This window comes from Siphateles boraxobius, unplaced genomic scaffold (assembly GCF_051911475.1).
Source record: "Siphateles boraxobius isolate OS27281-9 unplaced genomic scaffold, OSU_SipBor_1 26, whole genome shotgun sequence".
Lineage (NCBI taxonomy): Eukaryota > Metazoa > Chordata > Actinopteri > Cypriniformes > Leuciscidae > Siphateles > Siphateles boraxobius.
The window spans coordinates 5,169,732-5,194,336 of NW_027508876.1; the positions used below are offsets into that span (position 1 = coordinate 5,169,732).

The window sequence follows — 24,605 nt, forward strand, 5'->3', positions numbered from 1 at the left end:
CGGTCCAGCTGATTTGGGACCAGGTCGGGGACGCACAGATAGATCTGTTTGCCTCCCACGACTCGACCCATTGCGCCCAGTTTTATTCCCTGACCGAGGGCACGCTTGGCACGGATGCTCTGGCGCACAGCTGGCCGCAGGGCCGCAAGTATGCTTTTCCCCCTGTGAGCCTTCTTGCGCAGACCTTGCGCAAGGTCAGGGAGGACGAGGAGCAGGGTTGAATTTAAGGAAATTTCGTGATTTCAGAAAACGTTGGTTCCAAACGTTTTTTGTTGGCTTTTTGGTGAGCTGTAACGTTAGGCTAATGTTTTCTGTTAGTTGATGCAGTTGATATGGAGAAGTAATTGGACGATTTAATTGAATTGAATGTTTATTGAACGTTTGTTTTGTTTTTCAAATGCACTTTTTATATTAAAAATATTACATTGAATCATAACTCGTCAGCGGAATGTGCAAACAGCGCAGCTGCCTGAGAAAATCCAGGTTAGCTGGAGATGCCACCGGAAGTGCCGCTGCGACATTTTGCGCCAAAAGCTGCTGGTTATAAAGCAGAAAGGAAAAGCACAACAAAATGAAATTAATGTATACAACAAGTTGAGGTTTTCTGTGCTTTATCCTAACATTACACAAAGTAATTCAATGCCTGCATTCAGTCAGGGCCCACAAAACGTGCAAACGAATAAAAACATTAGGCTATAAACTGAAACTGTCATATTTACTTTTTTTAAATAATCCATTAAACCTGCTGAAAAACAAAAAGCATGAACTAAAATTCTCAGTTCCACGTGCATGCCCCGGAAACTCATGAATATTTATGTGCTCCCCTGTGATGTGCTGCTGCAGAAGAGGGTCTATTAGGAATACAGGGAAAGATTGGTAGTTAACTTAAAACTGTTATAAAATGGACGTTCCATAGTGGCCCATAACCTGTCTCCAATTAGTCAAGTGCGGTAGTTCTAAATCTGCAAAAATAACTTAAAATATATATATCATATAAATAAGTATTTATTATTATTATTATTTAAATCTTATATTATGAAATAAATAAATATTAACAATGACAATTTAATCTAATTAATGTATTTTCTATTAATAGTTAATGTTATTATTAATAATAGTAAAAATAACAGCTATTATTATTATATTTCGATAAATATAAATAGTTAAATAAATACAAAGATTACTAACTAAGGGGGGGGGGGGGGGGATGGGCTTAAAACATGTTTACATTTTTACATTAAAAAAAACATTTTCATTACATTAATTTCAATCATAGAGATTTCAATCTTCTCTAGTAGTATTTATCATATTTAAGTATTCAGTATGTTTAATAGTCGGCTGGTCACATGGTACCTGTTACAGTACAGATTCACAGTCGTCTCTGATCATTGGCTAGAAACGCTTATATAATCATTATAGTGAGAAAGTTCCGAGAGTCTCCATTTGCTTCTGAACCCATATGGTTTATAACGCGCATACATTTCCAAAAAGACAAAACTGTCCCGAATATGGCATAAATGGACCATTAGGCCTACACATTTTGAGCCGATGAGCGCCCTCTGGTAGAACATAGAAGGATCGTCTGCGTGACAGTTCGGATGTTTTCCTCTAGTTACGTGATGTAACAGTTAAGGAAGTACAGGACAAATAGTTAAAAATATATATATGCCTGTGAGTTTGATGTAATGACAAAACATGGTTTTACATTATTTTTATTTCTATCGGCCGTCGCCATCGCTACATTCAGGGACGAACAAGAATTCTGTGAGAATGAAAGTTGTAATGAAAGAGAGTTCGATAAGAGGCACTTTTATAGCAATGTGAAACACTGTGGAGAAACACCACTGGTATTATCACATAAACTACTAGGTAAGATACAGATACGAGTGCCAATATGCTACACGTTGACTATGTTTTAATCACTTCCTGTGTGTTTTACAGATGCTCTCCCTCTTGATGAGGTTGATGGTAACTTTATTCGTACTGTGAATAGATGTGTGTTTTCTGAGTCTCAGCCCTCTCCTCTGAAAGAGCCCCTGACACTGGCTGCTGTGGCACAGGTTAATAAACCATCCACTCATCACCATTTACAGAAAACTTGAGCTTCACTGCAGTTTAACCTGGTGATATTGTTGCAGTAACTGTGTATTTATGTAATTTAAGAAACAGAAAAATACAATGGAACTAGTACCATCTAACCACCAGTCAAAAGTTTGGTTACATCCACCTATTCTTTATATTTTTCTTGTCCACATTTTAAATTAGTAATAAAGTAATCATCATCATCACCACCAATAACATTGTCGACGTCAGCGTAATTTTGAACTTATTCAGGCCGTTGTTACAAAGAAGTAGGCTACACTTCAAAATACTTTTAAAAAGAAAAATTGTGAAAATAATATAGGTTACTTATATAAGAATATACTTATGTGCAAACTGAATATAATGTGTCGGGCACTTAATTGCATCATGTTAACTGCAATTAAAGGTGCAATGTGTAAAAAATTTGAGTATCTATTAACAGAAATGCAATATGACATCCATAACTATGTGTTCAGTGGTGTATAAAGAACTTACTTAATAAACCGTAATGTTTTTATTACCTTAGAATGAGGCATTTATATCTACATAGGCGCGGGAATCCCCTTCTATGAAGGTCGACATATTGTGACGTCATGTTTCTACCGTAGCCGACAGCGAACAAACAGCGTTACAGAGCGTGTTTCGTCACTACCTTGAAAGAGAAGCCGCAGAAATCTAGAAGCTAGCCATAAACACCGTGAGACTTTTCCCTTGTCAGTGGTGTAAAATATGTAGTTGGATTGTTTCATGTAACTTAATTCTTCTCCCTCGCTGTGTTATGGCTTTGCTATGTGGGGATAAATGTGCTGGTTACGTTCGTGAGACAGCTGATTAGTACTCTTGTCATTGACCGTAAAACAGTAACGTTACAGGAATCACCAACCCGTCGATCTTGGAAGCATTTTAAGTCGAGCGAGTTTCCAAAATCAGAGAAAAAAAGCCTATTGTGTGCAGTAAATGGTGACTAGGGGATGCGGAGGCGCGCGCGCTGTTACAATCACGTTATTTTTGCCGCACGTACCTGTGGGCTCATGCGGACGCGTCCAGTATAAACAAGGCTTAACGCTTTAACCAGCTCAGCCACAGTAACAGCTCATATTAGCCAGCTAAACTTTTACTACCCTGTTAGAAAAAATATATAGTTGCATAGTTTCATGTGGCTCTTCTCCCTCGCTGTATTATGGGTTTGCTATGTGGGGAGAAATGTGCTGGTTACGTTCGTGAGACAATCAACTAATTACTATTATTATATTACGTATTAAGACCCTTGATCCTCACCTGACTATGGCTTTGTAAACTTTATCCATGATGTGGTTTATAATGGACTGTGGTACAGAAACTTGGTTTACTCTGGCTATTCTCTGCTGTCTCAGACGACGATGTTTGTCCCGTTTTAGCCATCGTAGCTTCTTCGAAAGGGAGGGGTGAGCGGTGGGCTGAGCCCTTAGTGTGAACTCTCAACCGAACTGCTAGATGTCGCTAAAAGTCACACACTGCACCTTTAATTGAACATTTATTATAGTTTTTAATTTATATGAAGTTTAGTTAGTTGAACTTAAGTTGACCCACTTAAGCAGGACTTAAGTAGCCTATGTCTTTGTATTCCTTCAGTTGGCTTTAAAATATGGTTAGTATATGGTAAACTAACATAATATCATTTCTATTTAAACGTTCACATTTAAATCATGGAATTTAATAAATATTTGTAATAATGAAGTTGCAATTTAGTACATTATTTACATGGAACATTAAACCACTACAGTTAAAATTATAGTACTTTTTATGTACCTTGGTATGTTAGTCAACATATAAGTGTACTTCTTTAAAGCACAACAGTATATTGTTATATAACAATATAGAACATAATTATTTAAAATGTACTTTAAAATGAAGTTTTTAATTTGATATTATTACAAAGTGCACTTTTTAAAAGTGTACTTAAGTTTGTTAAGAAACGGCCATGTAAGTATACTATTTAAGTACACTTAAGTGGCTTTTTATTTCATTAATATTGTATTATCTGCAAAAACAGTTTTTTAAAAGAAACATAGTTTTCCATTTTTAATTTTAACACTTATTTTTTACAAGGGTGTAGCAGACCACTTTAAAGAAAAAAATATGAACCACACCAACTCCTCAAATAATTTTCTACTTTAGGTAGTGGACAAATTGAGTTAATTAATTCAGTTAATTCAGTGTTTTTTTTTGTGTGTGTCTGTGGGTGTTTTTTGTTAGTTATACTCTTATTAATTCATAAAGCTTTTAATCAGCTAATGAACTCGTGGGCCACTTGGACTCCTTTACAGAACCACGAGTGGTCTGAGGATCACAGTCTGAGAAAACTGCTCTAAAACTAAACTGGACCACGGTACCACCACAGCACTTTCCTGTAAATGTTGCTTCTGCATATATTCAGGCTCTTTTGTGTATTTCAGGACGTGTTATATATTTTGGATCTGAATGAGTCTGTGATTCAGAATGAAGAGTTTGTCCGCTGTGTCAGTGGTGGGAAACTGTTTCCTGGCTCTGTTCCTCTGGCACACAGATACGGGGGCCATCAGGTAAAACTGACAGTCATTTCAAACCCGGCAGCGATCGCAGAAGACAACCAGAGCAAACATGTCAACCATGTGTCATTATTATTATAGTTTGGTTATTGGGCTGGACAGCTGGGGGATGGAAGAGCACATTTGCTGGGTGAATACACAAACAGGTAAAATCCTCTTGTTCCATCAGCGTTCAACACAAGTCATCAGTTGTTATTGTCATGTGTGACTTTTCTGTTGTATTGCATGTCAACTTTCCCATAATGTTGTTTAAGATTAAAGGATGGAAAGTGTGATCTACACTTCTTGGTTTTTCAGCAAATAGATTTGTCATTTTTTTAATCTAATTCTCACTTAATGCTTAAACGTGTCTGAACAGTGACATCTCTCAGTTTAGAACTGTCACAAGTGTTAACCGTTAGAGCAGTGTACATCTCTTTTTTTATCCAGAAAAGGGGAAAGATGGGAACTCCAGTTGAAAGGCTCAGGAAAGACACCATACTCGAGGTGAATATCAGTTCATACTGCGCAATAATTTTTATATGCTTTTTGATGGTGCATATAATAATGAGACGTCTGAATCTCTCTGTGTGGCAGTAGTGTAATCGCTATGCTGTGTACTGTACATGATGTTCTGTGCGCAGGTCTGGTGATGGACGGGCTGTGATTCGCTCCTCTGTGAGGGAGTTCCTGTGCAGTGAAGCCATGTACTTTCTGGGAGTTCCTACCAGCAGAGCCCTCAGGTACATATGCACATCCACAAGAAGAGTAGTATATGTATTTATCACATTCAAATGTTTGGTGTTGAATATTATTATTATTTTTATTTATACTTTTTCAATTTTTTGCCTTTATTGTTTGTCAGTCTGGTTGTGAGTGAGGAACCTGTTTGGAGGGATCCGTTTTATAATGGCAGTGTCATAAAAGAAAGAGGTCAAATCCGATCAGATTTGGAGAAGTAGAGTAAGTTCTTTATCCGTCCTCAGCTTTATGGGATTGTTCTCTGTATCCATCAGGAGCGGTTGTTCTGCGTCTGGCCAAGTCCTGGTTTCGGATCGGTTCACTGGAGATATTAACTAGAACTGGAGAGTTAGATGTCCTACGGTATATTAACTTTAACTTGGGAGGGTAATATTTTTTTCTCACTCTTGTTTGCTTTTTAATTTCTTTTTAATTTTTATTTTCAGGACATTGTTGGACTTTGTAATTAAAGAGCATTTCAAATCTATAGCAACAAATGACCCTGACAAATATGTGGTGAGTATCTGTGTCTCTCTGCTCTGTTTAGCTGTAATACAATATTATTTTATATTGTATGATCAGTCTCACTATATTTGAATGGTTTTCATGTTGTGTGAAGGTGTTTTTCTCTAGAGTGGTGAATGAAACGGCACATTTAATCGCCCACTGGATGTCGGTTGGTTTTGCTCATGGTTGGTTGACTCTGCTTTACTTGTCTAGTTATCGCATAGATTTATCATTATAGATTGAGCTTAATACGCAAAATGCACAACAACTTGATCTGCAACTTCTTCACACAGGAGTCTGCAACACAGATAACTTCAGTCTGCTTTCTATCACTTTTGATTATGGCCCATTTGGATTTATGGAATCATATGACCCAAGTATGTTTCTTTGTCTAACTTAAACTTTCATAATATTAGCAATCATCTTCCTGTAAGTTTAGTTTTTAAGCTTTTTGTCATATAACATTACACACACACACACACACACACACACACACACACACACACACACACACACACACACACACACACACACACACACACACACACACACACACACACACACACACACACACACACACACACACACACACACACACACACACACACACACACAGGGACTCTGTATATTAACCATACCCCTAAACCTATCCATCTTTTTAAGCCATTTGGTTTATGAGGACACAGGAAGTGTGAAGATGTTTACGTTGTATTACCCATGTCATTATACACATTTGTGTCCTCATAAACCACATACAAGAACACATACACACGCGTATATATATATATATATATATACACACACACAATACTGCAAAGTGGAGGAAAATTGTATGAATAGTAGCCTAAGCTGTAAATTTTAATTTTTATTATTTTTTTACTTTTATAAAAATGACTTACAGTGTATATATACATGGGTTGAGGGGCACGATTAATTGCACAATGTTTTTAATCCATTGTTTTATTTTACTTTATTATATTCTAATAAGTTAAAGTGAAACAGACATAATAATAACATACAATAATTGTATTGTTAAATGGGTGTTATTGCTACAGCATTGTTTCCTCTGTATAGATTTTGTCCCCAACACGTCTGATGATGAGGGCCGGTACAGTATAGGAGCTCAGGCTAATGTTGGCCTGTTCAATCTAAAGAAACTTCTAGAAGCTCTGAAACCACTGCTGACCTCAGATCAGCTTTCACAGTAAGAGATACTTTTATTTTTTTGTTGGTATTGGTCTGGAATAAAACAGGTGATTCGTGTCAATTCATTTACTTCAGATCTCAGCAAATATTGAGAGAGTATCCCCAAATCTATCATCAAAGGTGAGCATGTCATTAGACAATATAGATCTCTGTATTCATATCTGAGTCATTCCTGATCTCATTTTCTGTTTCTGTTATAGATTTCATGAGCTGTTCAAAGCAAAGTTGGGCTTTCTGGGAAATGAAGAAAAGGATTCATATGTGATTGCATTTCTTCTAAAGGTAAATATTAGCTGGATTGTTTTTTTCTCTAATTGTACTACGATTAATTCATGTGATAAATTAATTTGGACATTCTCAGGAAATGGTGTCATTTGTGTCAGAAAATTTTATTTTATTTTTCTAAAAAAAGTAAGGAATCAGTAAACCGTTATAGAAAGACACACGCACACACGCACACACACACACACACACACACACACACACACACACACACACACACACACACACACACACACACACACACACACACACACACACACACACACACACACACACACACACACACACATATATATTACACACTTCATTATAAACTTTTTTAATTAGATCAAAAATAGTTAAAAACTGTCACAAATAGTTAAGTTCAGTATCGAGTTAAATCAGTAGTAGATGATTACACAAAAGGCAGCGTTTCCTGAGAATGACCCACATGATGTTGTGTGGTGTGTTGAGATAATGGAGGACACTGGAGCAGACTTCACTATGACTTTCAGACAGCTGAGTGAAGTGACCCTGTCCCGGCTTCAGAAGGGATCCATTGCTCCGGTACGTTACCTCTCCATTCCCACTCCCTCAGCAGCTGCAATATCCATAATCATGATTTCAGTCCATTAACTGTGACTGTGTCTCTCTTGACAGTCATTGTGGGCTCTTTCAGACCTCTCATCACACAAGCATTTCAGAGACTGGGTTCAGCTGTATTCACAGCGTCTGTCACGGTAATGTTTCTGCAATGTAAACTCAAACTCTTTAGAGGATTAAAAATGAACATCATTTGATGTTTTAATCATCTTCTACAGGGTAATAAGTGACTCAGATGCAGCACGGCGGCACAGAATGCAAGGTATGTTTTTGTATATGCTATATGATGCAATGTTATGTGTTTATATATTGTTACAGTACACTACCGCTGAAATGTTCAGGATTGGTAAGATTTGTTTTTGAAAGAAGTTTCTTATTTTCACCAAGGCTGCGTTTATTTTATCAAAAATACAATTAAAACAGTAATTTTGTATTACTACAAGATATTATTATACTATGAGATATTATTACAATATAAAATAAATTATTCTATTTGAATATGTAGTATTTGTGTAATTAATACATTTGTTCAGTTGAATGTAATTTATTCCTGTGACCATTTCTCCAGTCTTCAGTGTCACATTATCCTTTAGAAATCATTCTAATATGCTGATTTGCAGCACAAGAAACATTTGAAAACAGTTGGGCTGCTTAATATTTTCAGGCCTGAAAAAAAAAAAAAAAAAAGCAACAGCAAAAGAAGCGGAGTTCGACCAATCATAGCGCTGGGTTCATTCCCCAAATAGCAAGTGGGTATGATTGACAGATGCGTAAGGCCAATCATTAAAATGAGACTGAAAATCGACAGCAATAAAGAATCCCGCTCGATCCCGCGGCCGCCTCTGACTGAGTTCATGAGCGAGGACAGTAGGCTACAGTAGTCACGGTACTTCTGACTCCTGAAGGTAAACGGGCTGGGGTGGATGTGGAAAGTTGAAGTATTGTATTGAGTTAACTTAATCTGGATTCTATTATCACACGGAGTGATCGCAATCGCATGGGTTATCTTAAAATACTCCGTCATTCATGTCACTCAGATAAGATGAAGACATCATACAGCCATGCAAATTATAAAAACCTTAAGTATTGATGAACAATAAATCTAAATAAAATTAAAATCGCTATGGCTTACTGATTATGAAAGTGCTGTGATTTGTGTATTAATTTACTGATAAGCGCGAGTCCGCAAACAGGCGTTTATTTATTCATTCTCAGTGTTGAGAAACGTAGCCTGCATGTGTTACGTTATTGTGTTATAATAACTAAAGTACCTAATTATGTTACATAATAATTTTGTATGAAAACTAGCGCGTTACTTGTGGATAAGAAACCGTTGTATCAGTGCTGCGCATGCTCTCTCTCTCACAAACACAGACCGCGCGCACAGAGAGAGATGATAATTGTAAAATGAAAATTGACGAACTGTTTTGTTCTTGGTTGTGGTTTTTTTCCTGTCAAAATGCCAGAAAGCATTTTTTATTATCCATCCCGTGTTTTTAAAATTCGTTAAATGACGGACGTTTTACTATTAACACAGCCCTATGTCAGATTCTTCTAACATATAGGCTACTTGATATTCCTTTTTAGAATAAGTGATTCGTTTTGCTATTATTGGCCCTGTGACAGGACTCCTGTCTATTCTTTGTCAACTATTTTCTATAAGTATGTTTGTATTGGCTAACGTTTACTCAGCTAATGCGTGTCCTGTTTAAAATGTGCAATGTTCAAATGCAAAGACAGCACGGCTCAAATAAAACCCCTTTTTTCATTTCTTTTTATCAAGTAGGCTATAATATTTGGATATTGGAATAACAAATTAAGTAGAACTATCTTAAAAGGATCTCCGGCTAGTTTGACAACTTAGTCTTATGGGTTAGCGATACCATTTGCGCCACAAACGTGATATAATAACAGACGCAATGTTTTCGTTGTAGCGAGATATTTTAAAATAAAGTTTTTCCCTGTAAGTCGCCATTGTTGTTTTTACCCATTGCATTCTGGGCCGTGACGTAGACTGGTCCCAGCGCCGCCACAAACACAAGGCGCGTAAACGTTATCAAGTTAAACTATTAACGTTACCTCAATTAGCGAGCGAAATGTCTGCTGTTCACCCTTTTCAGTTCGAGCCTGAACGTGTTGTAAATACGGAGGAAGGTTCACAGGATGCTAACGTTAATCATCTCGTAGCCGTAAGTGAGGAGGAGCAGGAGGAGAGAGTAGGGCACACGCATTGGTGTGGCTGTGGCAATTGTTTACCAATGCTTACTGAAATGGAGAGTGTTTGCTGTAAGGAACTCCAATTCATATCAGCAGCAGTCCAGGGTAAGGTAGCTAGGGTAGCTATATTGATTAAGCATAACTGTATTGGCCTGCAGAATTTTGAAATAATCTACCACAGTAAATGCATATTATAGCCTAAGAACAGGATACTTGTTTACAGATTTACCATGCATCATTGCCCATCCTAATTTTGAGGCAGTTTGTCTCAATCCAGATGTACTGTGGGCTGCCCTCGTCAGCCTCCATGACAGATGGAGCGCTGGTTTACCCAGCCGCGATGCAGTTACTAACAGGCAGGTCTAACATGAACATATTTGTTTAGAATTATATACATTATTACATGGCTTGGCTGAATTCCAGTGTAGAATGCGGTGTGCTATTTCTTGATAACAGACCGCTGCGAAGTATAACGACCGTTGCCATGAAAAACAGCGCGTTGCTATGGACGCAGCAGGATTCTAACCAGAGACGGAACGGACTATTTTCTTTAGCGGAAGCAATACAATCGTTTTTAAATCAATAAATTCCTTTTTAAATCAATATTTTGTGTCAAATTATTGATTTATTTGGTAGTTAGCCATGTAATAAGCGGGATAATGTATATCGAGGCGGTTGTTATAGCGAATGCAACCCCTTCAGGCTGATTCAAGATCCCTCCGCTTCGCGTCGGGCTCCCGCATCAGCCTGCTGGGGTTGTATTCGCTATATCAACCGTCTCGCTATACATTATCCCTTACTTAGTTTGGCCAACACTGAAAGTTTTTCCAGTAACCGATAAAGAATCTAGACAATAATACAGCGCAAACAGTATTGGCTGGCATGTATTGGCTTGAGTCAAACCTTGATTCATCCTTTAATAACATTTAGTGTAAAACTTTTGGCTTTAGGTCTTACAGATATTCTTCCTATCGCCAGTTTACATGGTGGATGCATGGCTGGCTGGGGAGAAGAGTCCGCAGAGTCATTCCCTCGTGTGCAGTGAGCAAAATAAGAAATGTCTACCCCGAACCAAGTGGAGCCTATACAGGATTTGACCATGCAGACAATCAGGGAGAAGTAGGGGAGGCATGGAGGAATTTTTAACTATGCATAGACTGAACTTGCAAAAAACAAACTGCTAAAAATAATTCAAAATTAAAGCAGCTGAGCATTTAAACTACAATGGTGTGTTCATTGTGTATTATCAGAGGTGTCAACAGTGCACACTTCCCTACTCAAAGTAGAAGTTTCCTGTGAAATGAAGAGAAATAATTTTCAAGACCAGAATTCCTTTGGGACCATCACAATTTATTCCCTATACAAAGGCAGGTGAGCTCTGCTTCAATAATATTGTGTGTATCAATCAGCAGCTCCCTCTCCCTCCAAGGTCCACACAACCCCGCCTCCACTAGCATACGTGGGGAATGACAGGCAGACATGCCTCCCAGTATTACTACAATAAAGCACAATTATGTACATATTTACAGATTTAGATGTTTATACACCAACATATTGATATACCAAGACAAACCAAATCAAACTGTTGAACACAGTTGTTATGTACATATTTACAGGTTTAGATATTTATAAATACAGGTTTGCTTTCCAACATCACTGATAACTGAATAAACAAACATGTGCCAGAGATTCACATCTTTTTGAAGCGTGAATACTGAAATGATTGCAAAATGATCTGTGATCTTGACAGTGTCACCTGTGGAGCCATGATGTGTCTTTGGTTGAAGCTTATGTCCACTGCCTGGTTTGGATCGTAATCAGAGGAGAGAACATCTTCCATCATGGTAGTCATGTAGCTGTAGTCCTTTTCTGTCATCACAGGTTTCGCTCTGAAGGTCTTGTGGACTTTGCTCCAAGCGATTTTGAATTTGGGTTCACCCACGCTCTCCCCATCTTGATAAACGGCCTATTCAAAAACAAAAAGGGAAAATAACTTAATATCTGGTTATTGCATAACACCAAAGGACATTTTTTTCCTGTGACAAACTTTATGAAATTCTTAGACTTTTAGAAATGTATGTATAGGAAAAGTGATGGCCACTTAGTGAAATAGACACTTGCACAATTATGCCAGGAGTGTTCATTAAGATTTTTAAGTTATAAAAGTAAATATTTATGAAATAATTTTGTCTACCGTCACACCGTAGGACGATTTTGAGATTTAGCTCAAAGTTCTAAAAAAATTAAAAATAACTCGGGTATTTAAACAACAAATTCATGTAAAACAAGAAAATGTGTAACCATTTACAGTATTCTAAATGATGAAAATGTGAAATAAATTGTTTTTTATCTTCTGTGATGGTGAAAAAGCCACGTCACGTCAACTAACCAAACATAGGGCGCTCACATGACGTTAAGCATTAAACATTGTTGTCCGTTTAGGACATGTCATTTTTGCAATAAAGACATTTTAATTAAGGAGTGCCTCAGTTTTCAGAGAATTCTTTCTCTACACCGTCTCTTCTATACTGTGCAATGAGTTGGAATGATTACACTCACCTGTTCCTTGTTCACATTGTTGTTATGATCCAGGGCAGCAAGCATAGAGGCATGAACCATCACATCATATCCAAAATGCGTTCTCTTTGGGAGGTATTTCAGATACATGGAGTGATACACCTTAAACAAAATATAATTTAAAATGAGAACAATTACAATTGAATTACACTCTGCAATGGAAATCATGCCTGCTTATAATATCTAATGTCTATACTTGTTCATACCTCTAGTGTTGTTGTGTGAACGCACTCTGTTAAGTGATCCAAGTCTTTTAAAAGCCGCTTGTCTGTCACAGTCTTCACAAGACTGTTGTGCGCAACAGATCCCGGCTTCAGCCACAGCTTTCCTCTTTGGACTGCCTCGTCAAGGGGCTCGTGTGGACATTTGTGGTAGTACCTGTTCCCAGGCCACTCATGACGGTTGGTAACATGGTGTACTATGGAGACCCACCTCTCTCTCAACAGTTCAGCATTACCCTCACATGTTTGTGCACACCACCACAAATGATTTATGATGGATGTTATCCACTCTGCCAGGCCTTCACATTCCTTTGTCTTTGCTGCCTTCGCTAATTTTTTTGATAGGCCTTTGGCTACATGCCATGGGTCAAATTGATGATGTTTTTCGGGATTGTTTACCCTCATTTCTTTCACAATTTGAGGGTGGCGGTCAGTGGAGATGGTGCTCACCTTAACTCCATTCTCTTCAATTGTTTGTAGAGCATCTTTGAAACCCTTGATCTCCATTGTGTTGGAGCTTGACACTTGGGTGCAACTTACAACTTTAAAGTCCACCACCTTTTCAGTCAGCGCATCCATAAAGGTGTACGTACAGTATTTAGCTGAGTGACCAGGAGAGTCACACCGGCCATCTCCACAGAGCACAACTTCTTGCTGGTTCGTCATTGTGGTTAACACAGTACTCTGCTCATTATTCCATGTTTTTTCAATCACAGGAAACACGTACCTCTTCCTCAGCGTTGCATATGTATCAGCACTTATTGTCTTTAGGTTCATATTGTGACAGAAGCGCTCAAATTTCGCAAAATGGATCCCACTGAAGAAGACTGACGCTGATAAGAGCAGGTTTCCTATCCCTTTACAGTGTTTTCCAGGTGGTTGACTTTGCCATCTGTAACTGCAGCCATTAATACATGCGAGTTCTAATGTCAATTGTGATCCATCATTGTGTAGCTCTCTCATTTCTTCCTGAACAATAAGGGAGCCACACTTTGAACAATGTCGAAGCAATTGCTGTAACTGCTCCTCAAAAACTAGAAAAACTCTAGTGCTAATTCCTTCAACATGTGAATTAATTGAAGGTCGTGAGCCCTGTGTACTTTGAGAGGACTCTGATGCACCTGTGTATTCCGGATCAAATAGACTACGCTGTGACTGAGAGAGATCGCTAGGTTCATTATCTGATAAGAACAGATCTTGAGAGTTGTCATCCTCCACTACCGACTCATGTTTACGTGCGTAACTACTATGGTCGGTCGCCACCTGGTAGTGTGCGTCAGCTGGCCACTGTACAGCTGCATCCAATAGGTATAGCCCGAAATCCGTCTGAGTCTCTGCATCAACTTTAATTGGAGAACACTGTACGCTTTTATCTTCCATTACAGCCTCGACAAGTGCATGGTTGTCTGGTTCGACACAGTCCATGATTTCCTCTGCACAAGTGGAGACACAAGCGCTAGTGCTACTTAACATGCTATCCAGCGTCGCTTGCCTAAGCCGTTTCTGTTCACGATTTACACTTGAAATACGCGGACGTTTAGCATTCTTGTGAGGAAAAATCGTGGGTATTGCATTCGGTTTAAGTACTCGCCTGTAACCACGAACCCCCATGAGCTCGTTCATCAGCTGTCGGCGATCAAAATCCTCAAATGAATCAGGGCTAAAGTGACGAGAACAGAGCCGCGGGTAATTGGGGAGTTTCACTCGCCCACAAGCATCTTCCCATTGTTTTCTTCTCTTTGCATCAGAACTAGGAAAACAGTGGAAGGTCAAATCACCACTCTTGTTTGTTTTCGAATGGGCATCACAACCAACAGCCACACAATGTGGCATTTTATCTCTCTAGGTGGGTCCGATGATGAACTGTAGAAGAGTGTGTCGAACTCATAGACAGTAAAAGAAAATGCCCGCGAACGATCGCCTCTGACGTGTTCTTTTTAGTTTAGCGCTCAGGACCGTCGTGCGTCATCAACAATCGACGGCCCATTGTACAAAAAAGCTGAAAAAGTAATGATCGCGCTTTTTTATTTTTCTTAATCATGAAAGCGTTTCAGGTTTTTTTAACCAAGCGCTTTAATTAGGAGGGGTATTCACATCATATCTAGACCAAATTGGCAAACTAGCCGGAGATCCTTTTAAATGTACAAATGTTTTTTTTTTTTACAGTTTTCTAGGGGTTTCTTAATTTTAGACTAGTTGACCAGCACACATTATTTTGCAATGGAATATTTATCATGAAAAAAATACATTGCAGTGCAGTGCAAGTGAAATTTAGGATTTGGGTCGAATTCAAAAAACTTTAGAAGTCAAGAATTATGAAGATAGGCATGTGTTTGTGTGTGTCTTGCACTCTCAAAAAATAATGACAAAAATATATGACAACAATATAAGAAGAATAGAAGAACAATCGCTCATCACTTTGTGTCAGAAATTAGCGGAGGATAAACTCGCTGTCATGAACAACCAGACAAGGTTAGATCCAAACGCAGCGTGAGTTTATTCACAGGGTAGTCAAACAGGCAATGGGTCAAATACACAGACAGGAACAGACTAGACTAGGAAAACTAGGAAACGCTCGGAGATGTACACAACAGTGAAACAAGACTTCGCAAAGGACAGAGGAGAAACACAGGTTTAAATCAGGAACTCAATAACCAATAATGAAACACAGCTGAACATAATAACATAATGAGTCCATGGGGAAAAACATAACACAATGAGAGAGTGCCCTCCAGTGGCTCTCGAGGGCACTACAGCTGCCGATCGTCACATAACCCCCCCTCTAATGAGCGGCTTCCAGACGCTCCTAAGAGCTCCGGGGGGAGGTCAACGGGGGCTGGGATGGAGGGCCAGGCCCATGCAGGGGAACGGACCCTGGACATAGACAAGGCGGGCCTGGGCCGTGGAGCGTGGGTGGACCTGACTGAACAGGCAGCCAGGGCGGAGCAAGACGAGGCGAAGGCCAGGGTGGTGAAGCCCCTGCAGACGACCATGGCGGCACAGCCCTCATGGTCTCCTCACCGGACCCCTGGCCCCCCCCCCAAAAATACTTGGGGAAATCCACGGGTTTAGGAAAGGTCTCCCGGAGCTTAAAGGGCGCAGGCAGGGCGAGGCGCAGAGGCGGGGCCGGCAGGGCGAGGAGTCTGGTTACGCTCACCGGAGCCTGGCGAGCTGAACGAGTCCTCTTCCTGCGACGGCGAGTCACTGGGCTAGATACCTTCACTTGGCTAGATTCACTCGCTTGGTTTGATTCAGCACTGGACGCATTTGACTCGCCGCTTGACTCGGCTCTTGACTCGCCGCTTGACTCGGCTCTTGACTCGCCGCTTGACTCGGCTCTTGACTCGCCGCTTGACTCGGCTCTTGACTCGCCGCTTGACTCGGCTCTTGACTCGCCGCTTGACTCGGCTCTTGACTCGCCGCTAGACTCGGCTCTTGACTCGCCGCTAGACTCGGCTCTTGACTCGCCGCTTGACTCGGCTCTTGACTCGGCTCTTGACTCGCCGCTTGACTCGGCTCTTGACTCGCCGCTTGACTCGGCTCTTGACTCGCCGCTTGACTCGGCTCTTGACTCGCCGCTTGACTCGGCTCTTGACTCGGCTCTTGACTCGCCGCTTGACTCGCCGCTTGACTCGGCTCTTGACTCGCCCCTTGACTCGGCGCTTGACTCGCCGCTTGACTCGGCGCTTGACTCGGCTCTTGACTCGGCTCTTGACTCGCCGCTTGACTCGGCGCTTGACTCGGCGCTTGACTCGGCTCTTGACTCGCCGCTTGACTCGCCGCTTGACTCGGCTCTTGACTCGCCGCTTGACTCGCCGCTTGACTCGCCGCTTGACTCGCCGCTTGACTCGGCGCTTGACTCGGCGCTTGACTCGGCTCTTGGCTCGCCCCTTGACTCGGCGCTTGACTCGCCGCTTGACTCGGCGCTTGACTCGGCGCTTGACTCGGCTCTTGACTCGCCGCTTGACTCGCCGCTTGACTCGCCGCTTGACTCGGCTCTTGACTCGCCGCTTGACTCGCCGCTTGACTCGCCGCTTGACTCGCCGCTTGACTCGGCTCTTGACTCGCCGCTTGACTCGCCGCTTGACTCGCCGCTTGACTCGGCTCTTGACTCGCCGCTTGACTCGGCTCTTGACTCGGCTCTTGACTCGGCTCTTGACTCGGCTCTTGACTCGCCGCTTGACTCGCCGCTTGACTCGGGACTCGGTTCACTTGACTCGGGACTCGGTTCACTTGACTCGGGACTCGGTTCACTTGACTCGGGACTCGGTTCACTTGACTCGGTTCACTTGACTCGGGACTCGGTTCACTTGACTCGGGACTCGGTTCACTTGACTCGGGACTCGGTTCACTTGACTCGGGACTCGGTTCACTTGACTCAGGACGGCTCACGTGAAGCTCAGGTTCGTTAGGGCTGACGTGGAGTGCGGGCTCGGAAGAGAAGTCGAGAAGCGCGGCCGCGGGTTCGGCGGGGCTGACGTGACGTGCTGGTTCGGCTGGACTGGACGGGACCAGCGGGGCAAGCTCACCCACAGTGAGAGCCGAACCACTCAGTAGAAGAGCCGTGTTAATATACCGCCTTAAAGTGCTGTGAGGCTCTGGGTTGGGCATCAATGAGCGAAGCGGTTCAGACAACCCTCCGCGGAACAGGTTCGTTAGAAAAACGTTGTTCATACACGTATGATGAGAAAGTTCATAAAACTCCGCCACATACCATTCGAGAGAACGATCCTCCTGATGAAGTTGCATTATCTCAGCACCCGTATCTGTGCTCGGAATCGCTGTGTGAGCTCGTCGAAATACCTCGCTGTTGGATTTTACCGGGAGAGCTTGGCATGACATCGGGATCGGTCCTGGGCCAACAACTGTGGAGACGGGTTGATTCTGCGATGGTCCCGGTGGGGAAACACGAAGACCGCGAACCATCTTGGCCAACCTCTCCAACGACGCGGTGAGTTGATCCAGTTCATCCTGGTGTACGGCGGCTGACTGGGAGGCATACAAGGCTGACATGCTGCTGGATCTGGTGTGGCGAAGTCTTCTGTCATGAACAACCAGACAAGGTTAGATCCAAACGCAGCGTGAGTTTATTCACAGGGTAGTCAAACAGGCAATGGGTCAAATACACAGACAGGAACAGACTAGACTAGGAGAACTAGGAAACGCTCGGAGATGTACACAACAGTGAAACAAGACTTCGCAAAGGACAGAGGAGAAACACAGGTTTAAATCAGGAACTCAATAACCAATAATGAAACACAGCTGAACATAATAACATAATGAGTCCATGGGGAAAAACATAACACAATGAGAGAGTGCCCTCCAGTGGCTCTCGAGGGCACTACAGCTGCCGATCGTCACACTCGCCCTTACGCATCTGTCCCAGGGAAAAAAGTTCAGGCTCAGGATTTTTTTCTACTATCACCCCTGTATTTTTGTGGAAACCCTGATACATGTTTTGATTGATATAAAGTTAAAAAGAACAGAGTTTATTTTAAATAGAAATTGTAATATTATAAATGACTTTATTGTCCCTCTTATTGCATCCTTGCTGAATAATATTATTAATTTATTTTTTAAAAAGCCTTACTGACCGTACATTTTTAAATGTAAGTGTACGTTTTTTTGTTTTGTTTTTATGATGTGTTATGTTATATATATATATGTTTAATGTTATCTGTAATTTTTCTATTGTTCAGGAGTAAACCCACGGTATGTGTTGAGGAACTGGATGGCTGAATCTGCTATCAGAAAAGCAGAGAAAAATGACTTTTCAGAGGTATTACAACATGTGATGTCAAACTAATATGCTTTCATGATCATGCTTATCATATATCTTAGAGTATTTTCCTGCTTTAATATTTTACTGTGAAATGAAGACTTGACAATTATACATGCAAAGTAATATCTTCAGACAGAACATTATGGCTTGTCTTTTTCTTAGGTGACAGTATTTTTCATGTATTTCTAGGTGGCACTGTTGCAGAAGACTTTAATGGAGCCGTTTATGGAGCAGGAAGAGGCTGAGAGAGCCGGATATGCCAGTAAACCTCCATCCTGGGCTCAACAGCTGAGGGTCAGCTGTTCTTCCTAACTCAGTGTCGAATGGGAAAAAAAATCACAAATTTCAGCATCATTTGAACCAAAATTATTGTTTATGACATTGTAATCACACTTCCTAATGGATGATCTGAGCCATGTTCGACGTTATATATGTACATATATGGACAATGGACATGGATGTCTTTTGTAATATTGTTATTTCTGCATTTCTACAAAAGTGCAAAAACTTTGCATCATGCATCTCATTTACTCCTGTTTAACAATTAGGCATGCCAAAATCTGTTAAACAGCTAACTCTGCAAGACCTTATTTATTATGACATTCCATTAGCAATGATGATATAGCATATTTGTAATACATATAATCTGATTAGGTGCGTAAGTACAAAGTATTTACATATTTTAGTCTGATGGTGTAATACAAGCATATTGAACATTAAAATAATTAAAGATGCGTGTCCTAATGTCACGCAAAGAACTTGTTTGGCGGTCAGTTCCTCAGTCCAACTACTAAAACACGTCAATAAGCTCCATCTGACTTCAAGATCATTGTTGACTGCGCTTTTTCAGCATTGCTGTCATCAGTTCTGACATGAGTTCGCCACCAGGGGGCGCTGTTTGTTGAGGTGTAGTTCTCTTTGGTGGAGGTGGAGCCACTTTTCTGACGGAGCCGGCGGATGGGTTGGCAGCCGGTGCGGGAGCTGGTGGTGGAGGCGGGGGTGGGGGAGGAGGAGGTGGAGCTCCGCCTGCAGATGCAAAGTTTTGGGGGCCAGGAGGAGGTGGAAGGGAGGCAATGGGGTCTGGAGGTGGTGGGGGGAGTGAGTCTACCCCGTAAGGAGCAAAACTAGGAGGCGGTGGAGGAAGAAAGTCAGGGGGCAGCTCGGCATATTCTGGATGAGGTGGTGGTGGAGGCAGGTCATCCATGGGTGGAGGTGGGAAGGAGGATTGTGGGAATCCAGGTGGAGGAGGAAACTTGTTGACTTTGGTTGTGCTGGCAGGAGGAGCAGGGGGAGGAGGAGGCAACATGGGGTCGGGTGGTGGAGGAGGCAGGGTTTCCATTGAAGGCGGAGGCGGTGGGAAAGATGTTTGGTTACCAGGACCCTTCAAAAACAAACCAGAAGTAGCATTCAGGTGCATTTCAAATAAATGATGAAATTACGAGGGATTAAAACAACTCTAAAGGAACCATCAGCCTTTGTCAAAAAGTAGTGTGAATTAATTGTACTGCTCTTGAAGTATACTTTAAATCAATTATCTGAAAAATATTTTCAGATAATATATTAATTAAAGGCCACTATATGTGTATTTAAAGACTTCCATCTTTCATGACTGTTTCTTAACAGAGCCATGTACAATTTTAAAAAGTGTACTTTGCAATCATGACAAATTAACAGTTAAACTTTTATTTATAATACATTTTTAAATTATGGTTTAGTAATCCTTTGCAGTACACTTATTTTGATGTGTTGACAATCATACTAGAGCACATGTAAATTTGATAATAATTTTAGCTGTATATATATTTAATGTTTATATATTTTAAATGTACCAATTGACGACTTCATCATGACAAATGTGTAATTAAATATTTAAACATGACAAGTTTCAAAAGAGATTATATATGTATATTTTAGTTTACTATAAATCCTTTTCAGTACATTCGGCAGTACACTTACACCATATTTCATAGAAAATAAAAATAATTTTGAAATGTACTTAAGTGTGTCAATACATTTAAACTATATTTTGTTTAATTGCAATTAACATGCAGTTAAGTGTCTGAAAACATTACATTCAGTCCACACTTAAGTATGGTCCATGAACTTATTGAATATTATTTATCGTATTATATTATGGTGTTCTTCATTACTAAGGCAGCTGATAGATTGAGAGGTACCTTGGTGCCCTTTGGAAGCTGAGGAGCGTGTCCATTCGCCGCTTTGGCTGAAAGATAAACAAAGATGTCATCAATTTATATTATATATCAAAATGTATCTATCAAGATCTATGATACATTTTATAACGATCTATTTAGCTCATTATCTGTACCTTTAGGTGTAGGGGAGGGTGTCGATGCACTGGAGGAGGCCTGGATAGTGCGGTTAGCCCAGGATGCAGTGCCTGATGCTTTCCTCACAGCGGCTTTGTAGTTTTCATATAACTGCTTACCATACTATGAAAAAATCATGACAAAACAAGACTGTTCATAAGGTAGAAGAACGTCTCGGTTACGTATGTAACCCTCGTTCCCTGAGTAGGGAACGGAGACGTTACGTCGGATGACGGAGAATGGGGGTTTCGCTTAGAAAGCCTATCGACTTCGAGTATTACAAAACGAGCCAATGGCAAAGAAATGCCATGGGTCTGCGGAATTTGCATAGCGTATCTCCGCCCCACTGCATGGGTATAAAAGGAGGACGCCGGCAACATAGAGATATGTCTTCGCTGAGGAGCTGAGACTGAACTCAGGCATCTACCCAGCGGTACAGCGGAAGTGGCAGGGAGACGTAACGAGCGAGACGTTCCCTTTCGTAGTAACTCCGAGTTACGTCGGATGACGGAGAATGGGGGTCCCCGTGTAATCACGCCACCTTCACAGCTGTCTTCCAGTGCCCTGAGAAAGTCTGAACCCCCTGTCGTGATACTGGCACGGACGAAGGAGTCCTACTTAGCACAGGAATACCAAGGTACACTGGGAAGCATATCTCAGAGGAAATATGCAACACAATGCCTACCCGTAGGGAGGACTTAGAAATACACATATGGCCCGGAGGGGCTTCATATGGAAGAACACTGGAGTGACCAACCCGTGGGGTGGCAACTTTCAACTCCAGGAGTGGCAAGGTGGCTTGCCGAGGGAAAGACACATGCTCAAGGAGGCTTACAGTGCATATACACATGTGGGGGTTTCTCAGGGGAGGAACCATGCACACGGAGGCACCTAGCCGACGCACAGGCAATAGACACTGGCGCCAGCGTCACCAGTGCTGGAGGAACTTAGGGCTTCAGAGAGGAAGGCTCACCTGAGGAAAAATCGCACGTATCCAGTCCGTGGAGTGGAATGGCGAGCAAGCGAAGACACCTGAGCGGGTCCGGTACTAGCTGACTGGAGCTAGTACATGAGAGCACAATGGCTCCACTCGGAGATTGTAGAATCTGGCGAATGTGTTGGGTGTTGCCCAGCCTGCAGCTCTGCAAATGTCTGCCAGCGAGGCGTCATGCGCCAGAGCCCAAGAGGAAGCCACACTCCGAGTGGAGTGTGCTGTCACACCAAGCCAAAGCAATGGCGTCCACTATCCAGTGAGAGAATCTCAGCTTTGAGAGATCCTTTTCCTTCAGTCTCCCACCGTAACAGACAAAGAGCTGGTCTGAGGTCCTGAAACACTGCGTCCTGTCTACGTAAGCACGGAGAGCGCGTACTGGACAGGGCAGTGCCAAGGCTGGGTCTTCAGGATGCGAACCCCGTGTTCGCGTAGGGGAACAAGGGCAGCCTCAACGACCTTCGTAAAGACGCAAGGAGACAGAGCCAGCTCGAATGGGAGAACCGCATACTGGTATGCCTGCCCCTCAAAAGCAAACCGAAGAAATGGTCTGCGTCGAGGCAAGATGGAGACATGAAAGTACGCGTCCTTCAGGTCTACCGCTGCAAACCAATCCTGTGGCCGCACGCATTCGAAAATGCGTTTGGCCATGAGCATCTTGAACGGCAGCCTGTGAAGGGAGCGGTTCAAGACGCACGGATCCAGGATTGGCCGTAACCCACCGGTCTTCTTGGGGACAATGAAGTACGGGCTGTAAATCCCCGACCTCATCTCGGCTGGAGGGACAGTCTCGATTGCACCCTTCGCCAGCAGAGTGGCAACCTCCGCTCTCATGATAGGGGCATTGCCACCGACCATAGTGAAGCGGACTCCCCTGAAGTGGGGAGGAGACCGGGCGAACTAAATCGCATAGCCGAGTCTGATAGTCCGGGCGACCCAGCGGGACAGGTTACTCTTCATACTCTTCAGTCTCTACATTAATGACTTGCCAGATGTAGTATGTCCAGATATAGGTCTACAGATGTATGCAGATGTCACAGTGGTATATGCATCTGGTAATACCTATATTTCTGTGGCTTACAAACTAAATGCTAACTTAGAAAAAATATCATCTTGGCTGACCTCATCATGTTTAACCTTAAACACCAAAAAAACAAACTCTGTCTGCTTTTCAATTAAAAAACTACCTCTAACACAACTTTTGAACGCAAAAATTAATGGGGAACTTATTGAACAAGTACCTGAAGTGAAGTACCTCGGAATAATTTTGGACTATCAGTTGAACTTTAAAAGTCATATTAAGAAAATCTGTAAAACCATTAAGGCCAACTTGAGCTGTTTTATGATGATAAGAAACTGCTTGACTCTTGACTGTGCTTTTATTTTTTTTAATTCTATGATTCTAACACGCATATCTTATGGCTTAACCACATGGTCTCAAGCTCATCAGTCATCAATCAAAACCATAGAGTGTCTTTATAACCGTGCCTTGAAAGTTTTGGACAAGAAGAGAATAAGGTACCATCACTGCCAAATTCAAAGCAAATATAAGATTTTAAGTTTTGCTAATTTTATTTCCTTGCATCTGGTTAAACTGGTCTTCAAATGCTTGAATGACGCTGCTCCACCACCGCTTTGCAAAACAATAACAAGACAGCAAAGTACTAGATCAATCACCCGTTCAGTGTCAAAAGGCAACTGTAGGATCCCTTTTCGAAGAACATCATTTGCCCAGGCTGCTTTTTCAGTTAAAGGGGCAAAATTATGGAATTCTTTGCCAGACCATTTGAAATGCATCCCAACACTAGCCTCCTTCAAAAAAATACAAAATCGTGGTTAATTCAGGAAAAATATTGCTCTCACACTTAGTATTTATACTTTGCTATCTCTGTATATTTCCTGTCCTTTTTTATTTAATTTCTTTTTTCTTTTTTTATTATTGTAATTTTCTTCTCATCCTTTTAATAATGTTAAACTGTATTTTTTATCAAAAAGCCCTACTAGGGACAAGTGTCGGGAATTAGCTTTAGCTAAAAACACTATGATACATTCATCAGATGACTGTTAAAGTTGATCTATGTTATTTGTGTCTGTCCCTATCTAAATAAACTATAAAAAAAAAAAAAGGTTGGGAAGCTCTAACCAAGCTCCCAGAAACTGAAACAGCAGGGACATGCGAACCACAGGCGTCCCCCCGGAGGGGCAGCAAAGCGGAGTGACTGGCCCAGGCGAGGGTGGCATAGCGGCCCGGTGCGGGGGCACGGTCAAACTCCGCACCCTGACAGAGGAGACCAGGGAAGGACTAGCGTTCCACGGGGGTCTGCTCTGCCAGGGGTCTGGCGACAGAGGGGGACGAGAGTGGTGAGGTCCGGAGACGGCACGCACTGTCATCCGCGCCCTCTGGGACAGAGGGGGACAGGAGTGGCGGGCCCGGGGGCAGCGCACACTGCGGTCCGAGAACTCTGTGACAGAGAGGGACGAGAGCGGGGAGGCCTGGGGGCGTCGCGCACTGTCATCCGGCCTCTGTGTGCTCAGAGACGG

At 41.9% G+C, this 24,605-nt stretch overlaps 2 protein-coding genes and 1 long non-coding RNA gene across 4 annotated transcripts in view; 1 reads left to right on the forward strand and 2 right to left on the reverse strand.

Moving 5' to 3' along the window:
• The first annotated feature begins 1,605 nt into the window (after positions 1 to 1,605).
• On the forward strand, positions 1,606 to 19,503 carry LOC143751597 (protein nucleotidyltransferase YdiU-like). 2 transcript variants are annotated; one of them, XM_077244173.1, is made up of 19 exons: positions 1,606 to 1,869; positions 1,942 to 2,060; positions 4,518 to 4,643; positions 4,731 to 4,795; positions 5,079 to 5,135; positions 5,273 to 5,371; positions 5,494 to 5,561; positions 5,645 to 5,732; positions 5,816 to 5,885; positions 5,989 to 6,061; positions 6,170 to 6,253; positions 6,951 to 7,080; positions 7,158 to 7,202; positions 7,283 to 7,364; positions 7,818 to 7,910; positions 8,004 to 8,083; positions 8,165 to 8,208; positions 18,661 to 18,740; positions 18,933 to 19,503. In XM_077244173.1, the coding sequence occupies exons 1-19, from the start codon at positions 1,686 to 1,688 to the stop codon at positions 19,053 to 19,055; spliced, it is 1,710 nt and encodes a 569-aa protein (XP_077100288.1). In that variant the 5' UTR covers positions 1,606 to 1,685; the 3' UTR covers positions 19,056 to 19,503. The 2 variants fall into 2 exon arrangements, with proteins under 2 accessions (XP_077100288.1, XP_077100289.1); XM_077244174.1 differs by lacking the exon at positions 5,816 to 5,885 and having other exon boundaries at positions 1,617 to 1,869; positions 5,645 to 5,756; positions 6,003 to 6,061.
• LOC143751599 (uncharacterized) lies at positions 12,051 to 13,084 on the reverse strand. Its single transcript, XR_013207274.1, has 3 exons — positions 12,947 to 13,084; positions 12,723 to 12,842; positions 12,051 to 12,129 (listed from the first exon to the last, which is right to left on the reverse strand). It is a non-coding gene; the product is annotated as an uncharacterized LOC143751599 (long non-coding RNA).
• Positions 19,098 to 24,605, reverse strand: part of apbb1ip (amyloid beta (A4) precursor protein-binding, family B, member 1 interacting protein) — a 44,225-nt gene continuing 38,717 nt past the window's right edge. Inside the window, exons 12-14 of the mRNA XM_077244172.1 lie at positions 21,073 to 21,196; positions 20,921 to 20,967; positions 19,098 to 20,124 (exon numbers count right to left, since the gene is read on the reverse strand). Coding sequence (XP_077100287.1) covers positions 19,570 to 20,124; positions 20,921 to 20,967; positions 21,073 to 21,196 — 726 coding nt within the window. The 3' untranslated portion in view covers positions 19,098 to 19,569. The remainder of the gene's footprint in view (positions 20,125 to 20,920; positions 20,968 to 21,072; positions 21,197 to 24,605) is intronic.

What these genes read in the sequence shown, in the direction of transcription:
- LOC143751597 (XM_077244173.1), top strand. Translation starts at nt 1,686, where the DNA reads ATGACAAAACATGGTTTTACATTATTTTTATTTCTATCGGCCGTCGCC. An exon ending in GGAAAGACACCATACTCGAG is followed by an intron (nt 5,136 to 5,272) that starts GTGAATATCAGT and finishes TTCTGTGCGCAG; the next exon opens with GTCTGGTGATGGACGGGCTG. An exon ending in TATGGAATCATATGACCCAA is followed by an intron (nt 6,254 to 6,950) that starts GTATGTTTCTTT and finishes TCCTCTGTATAG; the next exon opens with ATTTTGTCCCCAACACGTCT.